The sequence below is a fragment of the Polistes canadensis genome, unplaced genomic scaffold (assembly GCF_001313835.1).
Source record: "Polistes canadensis isolate GaletaPanama2010 unplaced genomic scaffold, ASM131383v1 scaffold_171, whole genome shotgun sequence".
Classification (NCBI taxonomy): Eukaryota; Metazoa; Arthropoda; class Insecta; order Hymenoptera; family Vespidae; genus Polistes; species Polistes canadensis.
Window position 1 is genome coordinate 186,045 of NW_014569718.1, and position 10,811 is coordinate 196,855.

Sequence of the window (10,811 nt, forward strand, 5' to 3'; positions counted from 1 at the left end):
ATTTATATGTAAATAATTAAACTATTATATATTTATATATAAATAGTTATACTATTATATATTTATATATAAATAATTATACTATTATATATTTATATATAAATAGTTATACTTCTTTTGGCGCGTTTGGTAAAAAATAATGAGAGTGAATTTTTACGATGCGCGCGCACAATGAAAGAAAATTAACAGAATGAAGTTTGTTGGGATTAACGATGCGCGCGCACAACGATATGAAATTAACAGCATGAAGTTAGCCGCGTTATAGCCGGCTTAGGGTATATTGTACGCCAAAGAAGTATAACTTTTTTACGTACATACATATAAATTCGTGTTATTTTTCTTTGTAAATTTCTTACCCTAACAGTTTTAACTTTTGGCGATGAACGTCTAGTCAAGGTCGCGGAGGAGGAAGAAGTATCCTTGAGATATTTTTGCGAGCCGTATTTGGTTTGGTCCTCGGTCACACTCTTTTCCTCCCCACGCGTTAAAGTCGTTGTCTTCCGAACTATTCGCGTCACGATACGTTTCGTGCCATTTTCACCGCGTCTCGAGGTCTTAGTCGATTCAATCGACGAGCCTAAGTTTCGTTCATAATAAATACAAAATATTCGATATTGTTGAAATAATATTCAATTCATCTAAACCCCCCCCCCCGCCACTACCACCATCCCTTATTCCGATTCGCTCAAATTTATAATCATTTATATTTATAATAAAATATTATATTAAAATATGTAGAGGATACACAGGTTAAAATAAATCAGTATAATTTGACTAAATAAAATGAATCATTGTTTAATAAAATATACATTATATACGTGATATATTATTCGAATTATGTAATATATTTATTAGCTGTTTAACGCGTTGTTTGTTGCTAACTAAATTTTTGTATTTAAAGGATGGATAATGATTGTACGTGTTTTATAGATTACTATATTTAGTGTGTTGATTCAAAGTGAATTATTATTGAAGAATTTATGAAGGAAGATATAAAAACGTGATATTTATTATAGATCACGATCTACATTAAAACATGGCGGATATCGTGGGCTATTAATCAAAGGATTAATTCGATTATAATCGAAGGACGTTACCATAAGATGATTACTCGTGCTACGTTATACACTTTAACTATTCAACAATTTCCGTTCGCCCACGGCACGATTTATAATAATCGATTTCCTTGAAACTGGAAATTCCTTTTTAAGATTTCTTGCATTTAATCGATTAATTCTTATTGACGACTCAAGATCAAGGATAAAATTATATTTTATCGTTATAACTTAATCTAATGTATAATTAATTATACGATCGTGATTTAAATATATTTTTTTGTGTAAATTATTGAACGAATTATTGAAAGATTTTAATCGTCGAATTTAATTTTTTTTTAATATTATTAATACAATAATATTTTAAACGTTAAAAATAATTAGCAAAATAATTATTTACGCGAAAAAAAAAAAAAACAAATGGAGAAGTAAAGAAAAATATTCTTTTGACGTATGATTAAAAATATAATCAGTTGTTTCAAAAATAAAATTCTTAATAAGAAGGTATCATAGTGAATTTGGACATCAATTGGAAACGTCCAACTTATCAAAATTAAGTTCTACTTCTTATTTTGATGTCCAAATTCCTTATGATATCTTCTTATTAAAAATAAATTTTAAATAATATTGAATAAAATTCGTAAATAAAAGTAACAATCGATATTATAATTTGAAAAATAAATTTGAGCGAATGTTATATATAAATAAAAAATGAATAATAGAACGATCCTACCTAAGACTTCGGTAGATAGACGTCTTTTAGTATAAATCGCTTGTAAATCATCAGCAGATGGGCTACCAGTACGACTGGTTGGAATAACATTAGCCCTATCATCATCTTCGTGAGTACCTTGTACGAATAATCTACCACTTTTGCTAAATCGATAAATCGACATTGTTCCAATTGTTCAACACTCTCAACGACAAAAACAATATTCACTTCAATGAAACATCACTTTCCGAAATAATTCATTTCAACGTTCGTCTATTTTGTTTTACTTTTTTTGCAAGAAAAAAAAAAAAAGAAGAAGAATAAAACAATAAAAATTCACTAGACTCGTGAAACGATCATAATCAAATAATCGAAACAATTTTTTTTCGTTGTTGATTGGGGTTGGTTGGTTGGATGCAACGAAACCGGAAGAATCGTGAACAAGCTGAACGAATGAAAGAAGAAGTATGATTTTAAACGTGGCGAACGGGACTGACTGAGAAGAAAAAGAAAGGAAAGAGTGTGGAGAGAGAAATGTTTTAAGTGGAGAGAACGAAGAGAAGAGAGGAGGAGGAGGAGGAAGAGGAGGTAATGGTAAAGGTAGAGGAACGGGGGGAGGAAAGGGGAAAGGGGAATCATGCGTTCACGTTCAGCAGGATACCAGGGCATGAAGAGAACGGCGATGTACAACCAATGAAAACTGTTGTACTTCCTTGTGGTTATAATGTTCGAGTTAACGCTTCAACTATCTTAAGTTTTCCTCCACTGGTTGGTTGCAATCTATTCTAAATTAATCAACTTTATTCTTTCTAATTACAAATTTAAAAGTACAATCTATAAATATATATTTTCTTTGTTCATGTTAATTTCAATCAATTCCTCTTGAACCCTCCCTCATCCACCCCCCCGTTCTGTAATTTACTTCGTTAAAATTTCATGCGATTTTAATTATCTCGTGATGAAATATTTTATCCTCGTATATATTATATAATAATATTATATACAAATTATAAATAAAATAAATATATANATATATTTAAATCTTATTTTGTTTGTGAATAGATTTTTTAAATTGAATATATAATAAATTAGAATAGAAATGTAAACGTGAAAATTAATAATAAAATACGTAAGAAAATGTTGTTATGGTGTAAATTATTTCATTTTCTTTCTAATCACAAATTAATAATCAACCCTTTTCAGTGCATACAACTTTTTTTTGTTTGTATACAATTGCATGTTAGAAAGAAACTTGTAGATTTGTTTTCTTTTTTCTGAGTGGAGACAAGTGACAGGGGGGGGGGAAGGTGAGGGAAGGGGTTCGTCGAGAAGTCTATATATTTTGTTGATGATTACTTTTTTTTTTTTTTAATAATGTTAATTGCAATTAGAAGAATCGGTTACACGTGCCACAACACTTGCGGTTGACAACACAGAAACACGTTTCTATAGTCATTTCGATGAGATTACTATTACTGCTATACGATAGATATACAAACACACATTCACACATTTATACACACACGGGGATACATTGCATACCACCTACTTCGAAGATACCACGATGACGTATCGAACACGCATTTACGTAGGAAATAATCGCGAGTAGGTCGGTGAAATAAATTACCACACCAGTTCTTGAAACACACGAAAGAAGATGTGTCGTCTGTCTTTTTTTTTTTTTTTTCAGTCAAGTCAAGGAGAATTCTATCATAAAAAGAAACAGACAAGAGAACTGAGAGAAAGAAATAGAAATAATAGCCATATAATATATTCCGATGTCACGACAAGTTATCATTCAAACGACAAAAAAAAAAAAGAAAAAAGAAAACTAAAACTAAAGTTTGTTACAAAGAAAATCAAGTACACTCTTTAATGTTTTAATAGAAAAAAAAAAAAAAAAAAATCAAGAAAAAAGAAAGCTTGATATCAAAAACGATAAACAATTTTTCCAACTGTCACTTTACACTCCAATCAAAATTCTGAACAAAATGTAAACCAACTCTATTGACTAATAAAATTAAATCGATAAAATTATCATATTATTATTATTATTATTATAATCAAAATTGAAATATTAATTTTGTATCGTTTAATTAACCATGTGTTGTGAACGTTTAAAAACAAATGTTTAAATAAACCACAAGGAAGTAGATATTCCGAAAAAAATATTCAGCCACCTGATGATTCCGAATAACTTCGATATTATGCGATAAAATATCTAAAAGAATAAAAAAATAAAAAAAAAAAAATAAAATAAAAGAATTTAAGATTATGTTATTATTATTATTATACCGGTGTGAGATAGAAATATAGAAAACAATGAATAATAACGGAACGTATGTTAACGCACGACGTTTCAACCGGCCACTGCGCTGCGTTCTGTTCAACACAAGAAAGGTGAGTTTGCGATACGAGCAGGTGAGAGAAGCGCTTACCCCCACCACAATTTATTTTACTCGAGCGCTTGCGCATCACGATTGTGAGTGGGGGTGAGGTGGGGTGGGGTGGAGGATATTCAGTTTTATATTCTTCTTCATATTATTTTCTAATCAACTTTGCCTTATGTGTTAGATAGTTTAACACCCACGCAATTATTGCAAGCTTCATACGTGTCATCTATCTATTTGTTTGTTTTATTTTATTGTTTTTTAATTTTATTTAACGTATTCAGAAGATGTTCCATTCGATTTATTTATTCATTTAATTATCGAAATAATTTTAATTGGATTAATGAGAGAGTAGGGGGAAGGGGGGTGGATGATTTTGTTAATAGGTAAAATTGATTATTTTAAATGAATTCGTTAATTTATTTGGAAAGTTAATATCAGGTCATTGTAAGAAATATTTTGTATATGTAAATCCAGTTTAATTACAAATTTCTAACAATAATAATTCTAAAAATATGTTAATGTATTAATAGAAAAGAATATATATATTTCTTTGTGAGTCAACGTTTAGGGGGTTTGATAAATGAACTGATGTTATAATAATAATAATTGTAGAAAAAATGATGAAAAAGTTGATGATGCTAAAAGATATTGGAATGTAAAAAAATATAAGAATGCAATTCATATATATATATTAATGTTTTCCGAATAAAAGTAGAAACTTAGTGTTAAATCAGTTTATAATAAACAGTTACGTAGATCATTTTTCCTTGTAAATCGGTCAGAGATTTAATTATGCGTTGCGTAGTGATCGTTTCATGCCCGATGCTTTAACAAAACTCAAGAATTGTCGTTGATTAAAAAAAAAAAACTACAATATTATCATTATCTAAATAATAATAATAATAATAATAATGAAATCTAATTTTTGACGAATAATTTGTGGTAACGGAAGTAGGGAATGAAAAGGACCGGATGCGTGTAAAAAAAAAAAGAAAATAAAAGTCAGTCGGTGGTAAACCGTATGGTGTAATCTCGATTTACGGTGTATACCCCCAGGAATACGGTAAACAGGAAAAAAAAATAAAAAGAGTGAGAGGAATGAAGAAGAAGAAGAAGAAGGAAAGTAGAAAGGTAAAGATGAAGGTAAAAGATTCAAAAGAGAACTGGCTGTTGCTGTTACTGTTTCTGATCGTTCTAGAGATCAACTAACCGGATACGAAACTCGTAATTTACCGTCAATGTCAATCTGATATATTCATCATAAGAATCATCATGATTACCGTTTTACAATCAAACATTTATTTTCATCCAAAAATTCTCTCTCTCTCTCCGCAAAATAAAAAAAAAATAAAACTTAAAAAATAAACGAGGAAAAATATTAAAAAAAAAACAAATAATCTCTAAGTCTCCAAATTATTTCTAAGTTAATAAATATTTAAAAATAAAAACCAAAAATGTGAGATAATTATAAGTGAAATAATGATAAGACATTGTAAAAAACTTTATAAGTTGTGCAATAAAAACCTGATTATATATATTTAAAAAATAAAAAACCTGTGTGCGATATAATAAATTAGATTTAATTGTAAATTGTATTAAAAATTGTATAAGAATAATAATCGATGGGATTGTTTATATATATTTGAATGATCATTAAAAAATAATAAAAAAAAAATAAAAATGAAGTAGTTTCTTTGGTCGGCCTTGCACGGAAGAGAACGGCAAAGTATTAACGATATTCCAAGCATCACCATCACCACCACCATCAGCAGGTTTACTTGACGAGTCTTATTCGGTCGAATGATGTCACGTTTCGCATAGACATCCTACACACGAGTATGTTTCACGGGAAAGAAATGACGTTTCGGACTACTCATGGTATAAAGAATGAAGAAGAAAAAAAAAAAGAAAAAAAAAAAAGCAACAAAAGAAGTAAGAACAGTGTGTATCCAAAATGGCGCACGAGAATAACACGCATCCGCCCGTACGATTTTAAACGATTCCCATTGTCGACCCACTTTTATTTTATTTTCTGTTTTTTTTTTTCTTTTTAATCAAATCATCCTGTCTCTGTTTTTGGTAATGAATTACTATAAGTAAGTAAGTAAGTAAGTAAGATGAGAAGAGAAAGGACAAAAGAACAAATGGCGAGTTGGAAATTGAATTTGGTGATTTCAACGCGTGGGTGGTGGTTTGTTAGAAAAACAAAAAGAAACGAAAATGATGAGTCTTCTTTTACGAAATTAGAAAGTAATTTTCTAAATAATTTTTATATGAAATATATAAATTATGTTATTTTATTTAATAAGATTTTTATTTTTAATACGATATATTACATTTTTTTTCTCTCGAATAAATCGATGATTTCAACGCGTGGGTGGTGTGGTAACCTCGAAAGATATACCAATACTTGTTCTATTAATTAGAAATTCATTTTATCTATCTTTATCTATTCTGTTCTAATTTATTAACACGGAAATGAAACACTGATTAAGAATCTTTTTCTCTTTCTTTTTTTTTATATATATCATAGAAAGTAAAGAAGAAATCAAGTGACTTTTTTAATTATCTATGACACTATTACGTGATTCAATTCAACGTCATTTCTTTAATAACACACATACATATATATACATGAACATATATTTATGTATTAATTAAATCGTATGATATACTATTGAAATTATTTTCCTGTTCGATTACACATTTATATAATATCATTTTATTCATATAATCATTTTTATTTGATAAGAATAATTAAATAAAATAATATTACTGTCATTTATTCATGTCGCGTGTCTTATAAATAATATTTTATTAAGATAGAAGTGTATTTTATTGATCATACGAAACTATATATTCAAACTATACTAAATGTTCGATCGAAGAAGACCCCTAACTATTATACATTCAAAACTGTTCGATAACTATGGGGTAACAACACGTTGCTGGTTAATAATCATTTTGAAGGAAATATTTTACGTGGTTGAAATTTAACATAATTCATTTTTAAAACCATCACCATACCAACACTGCTAAAAACCATATTCCCATTTAATATTTTTTCACCAAAACACAAATAAATAAATAAATAAATGATCTGATAATCCTATTCAATATTAATTCAATCATCTTATTATTTTATATAAATATTAAACAATAATTTATTATTAAAAATGTGGATGAAAAATACACGAATTATTATTTCATTTATTAAACGAGAAGACCTTCGTTAAAAATGACATTGCAAGTTGCATTTAACGTATATGTGTACGTGTATGTATACATGCGTGTGTAAGACGTTTTCTCTGTTATTTTTTTGTACTGAAAATTAAAAGTAAGAAAAGAACTGGATCGTCCAAAAGTGTAAAGGAAAAATTTCTCCACCTTTCCGAGTATAATTCTTTTATTTTCTTTCACTCTCTCTCTCTCTCTCTCTCTCTTTCTTTCATTTTCTTTTTCTTTCTTTCTCATTTCAAAGTTTGAAAAGTTACGAGGGAGAGTCGAGGACGACGCGTTTGACAAATACGGTTGTCGGAATTGCGACATTATTACACACCATAACGTTTTACGTATATATCAACGTTATATACCTCTTAAGTATATTTACCGAACGAACCTTGACCGATAAAGGAAATTCAAACGAGCTCTATATGACTCGTTTTATGTTTAAATATATGTTTTTCACTATTTTTAATTTTTTCCTAATTTTTCTCTATTTTATATTCTTCTCTTTTGTATTAAAAGAAAATTCTTTTCTTCATTAATTTTTTTATATTTATTTAAATGATTATATCGTGTGTGTGTGTGTATATATTCACACAAATTACTATGAAAAGTAATGATAAATTTTCAATGATTAATATTAATTACAAAGATAACAAAAAATGTACAAACTTAAGCATATTGTTTAATCTAACAAGGGTTTCATCAGACCTTGAATACACCAATTGTTAAAGTTATACTTCATTTTAATTAGATTCAAAATTTTTCAACTTATTCATGTATATTTTTTCTAGAATTTTTTAAAATAAACTAAATTAATTCTAATGTATGAATTATCATTTGTTATATAATATTATAAATGCATTTATAATTTTTTTCCCTATGTCCATTTTGGAAAGGATTGAATATTTATTGCATGATACAAATCGAGATCGTACATATGTGTAATTTGAAAAATAAAATGAAAATCGATGCTTCGGAGATCTGATGTTGTCCCTTGTGAGATAAAAAAAACATGTTCGATGCAAAGATTAGCATTCTAAATACGTTTAAAAGCAGTTTTGCGTAATAGCATGCATCCCGTACATGCAAAGCACCATTTTGAATATATCTATTAATTATTATAATGCAAAATGTGTAAATATATCGATCGAAAATAAGTTATATGTCAAAATGATATTTAACGTTAGTTAGAAATTTATTGAATAATTCATTGAATAATTTAAACTTTCATTCATAAAAGGGATATTTCCGCGTATGTTTTTCCTGTATTCCGTAAAGTGGAAAATTTATTCAAAAAAAACCTATCTACCATGAATGAATTATTTCAGAATGAATACGTTCAACGCCATCTCTTCGTGAAGAAAAAATAATTTATAATAAGCGAATGTGTGTATTCTAGTCGATAAAACAGTTTACGTTTGTACCGCGTAAAGATTAATGCAGTTTTCTACATTTACCATATGCGAAATTATTGAGGTTATACTTTTTTTGGCGCGTTTTGGAAAGTGAGGTTAGATGCGACTGAAAAATCGACACCACGAAGTTTGTCGAGGGAAGTTGCGCGGGAAAATTCAAATTATTTTTGAGGTTATATTCGTTTTGGTATACGCTAAAGAAGTATAACTTTTTACGTGCGTACATAAGTACACAGTTTATTTTGTTTAATATATATTTTAATAGAATTTCTTTTGCTTATAATATTTTAAACTTACATTAAATAAAATATGAAATGAAAAATGAAGCGAGACGATCATAAATAACGTGCAGGGTTTCCGTTTCGTAACAAATGAAATATTAAACGAAAAAAGAAAAAGAAAAAACGAAGAATAATTTATTCTACGAGTTAGAGTAGAACGACGAAACTTTTTTTTTTTTTTTTTTTTAAACAAATCACACAATAATATAAGAAATATAAATTTATTATAAAATTTTTGGTAGAAATATGTTTGAACGATGAATACCACAAAATGCAGAATGCATTTCAAACGACAACTCAACACTATAACAACTATTCCTAGAGGAATATATTTTCATACAAGAAAAAAAAAAAAAACAAACCAAAAATGTTACAAATGTAAACGTTCAATGGAATTTACACAAATTATTGTTATAAGTTATATAACGATCGAATTAAAAAAATGCATTCCAAAAGAAAATACATTGAACATACTAGTAAACAAGAATATTAGATATATTTTTGTAATAATAAAAATAAAACAGAGATAATTTATTGAAATTTTCTAATTCAATATAAATTCTATCGGAAGGTGAGAAAGTTCATCTTTACGAATGGTTCACAAGGACTTGATCAAAAAAATGCATTCTGCATTCTGCATTCTGCAGATGACGACAACACGATCGTACTCGAAATGAATACATTCCAATGGGAAAGAATACTTCAAAGGAAATTTGTATTGGACAAGAATACTGATATCGACAAATCTTGTCTTCTTTTTACTATTAGTAGCAGCACTTTCGCATGAACAAGTTATTTATTCTCTCTCTCTCTCTCTCTCTCTCTTTCTCTCTTTCTCTTTATCCTTTCTCTTTCAAGTATTACAAACTACTACCACACAACTGAATACACACGTTTGTTCGATTCCAAGTACTATTTCAACTCGGTTATATAGAAAACGTTTCGTTCGAAAATAACAACTATTAGTACCACCAATAAGAAGAAAAAAAATTATGCAAGTTCGTCGTTCTATCTATCTCTTTCTCTCACTTTTTTATTTATTTATTTAAACAATTTATTATATTTGTATTAACGAAAATTATATGATAAGTAATTTTGATGCGAGCGCTATTTTATTTTATTTTTTTTTTTCAGACTAAATTTTCTAGCGGATGGTTAAACAAATGATTAATAATTAATAATTAATGATGATAAAATAATAATAAATTATTATGATGACGATGATGCTGATGCTGTTGCTGCTTTTACTTTTGCAAACTGTTCTGAATTGATACAAAATAAAATAATAATTGATTTTTTTGTGGGAGACTTACCTTGCGTCGCCATCTCTGCGGCGCAAAAGAAAAAAGAAAATAGATATATCACTATTAGACTCTGATTGTTCCTTAATACATGATAAAGAACAACAAAGAAAGAAAAAAAGAAAATTAAAAAAAAAAAGAAATGCAAACAATTGTACATATTTTTGTATTTATAATATTTTTTAATTCGATAATTTGTTTCCCCAACCGAAATCAGCCGTACCCATGTGGTTTTCTCTTTAAAATTGGCGGGAAAATTTTCTCTCTTTTTAAACGATGAAGAAAAATATTTTATATATGAACAAATAAATATTAAAAATTAAAATATATATACGAGGAACAAAAAAAGGATGGAAATTTGTATTTTCTTCTAATTAATTTGAACACACGTAAAGTAGTGGATATACAAATTAATATTTTTTAAAT

At 28.0% G+C, this 10,811-nt stretch overlaps 1 protein-coding gene and 1 long non-coding RNA gene across 25 annotated transcripts in view; both read right to left on the reverse strand.

The window, feature by feature from the left end:
* The window catches only part of LOC106789214 (microtubule-actin cross-linking factor 1), a gene marked incomplete in the record, with an annotated part of 154,157 nt that overhangs the window by 59,699 nt on the left and 83,647 nt on the right, over positions 1-10,811 (reverse strand). For 15 of the 24 annotated variants that reach the window (XM_014753256.1, XM_014753250.1, XM_014753245.1 and 12 more), the window contains 1 exon segment: positions 10,398-10,412. In XM_014753256.1, coding sequence (XP_014608742.1) covers positions 10,398-10,412 — 15 coding nt within the window. 24 annotated transcript variants of the gene reach the window in all.
* LOC106789216 lies at positions 3,124-4,231 on the reverse strand. Its single transcript, XR_001381971.1, has 2 exons — positions 4,063-4,231; positions 3,124-3,474 (listed from the first exon to the last, which is right to left on the reverse strand). It is a non-coding gene; the product is annotated as an uncharacterized LOC106789216 (long non-coding RNA).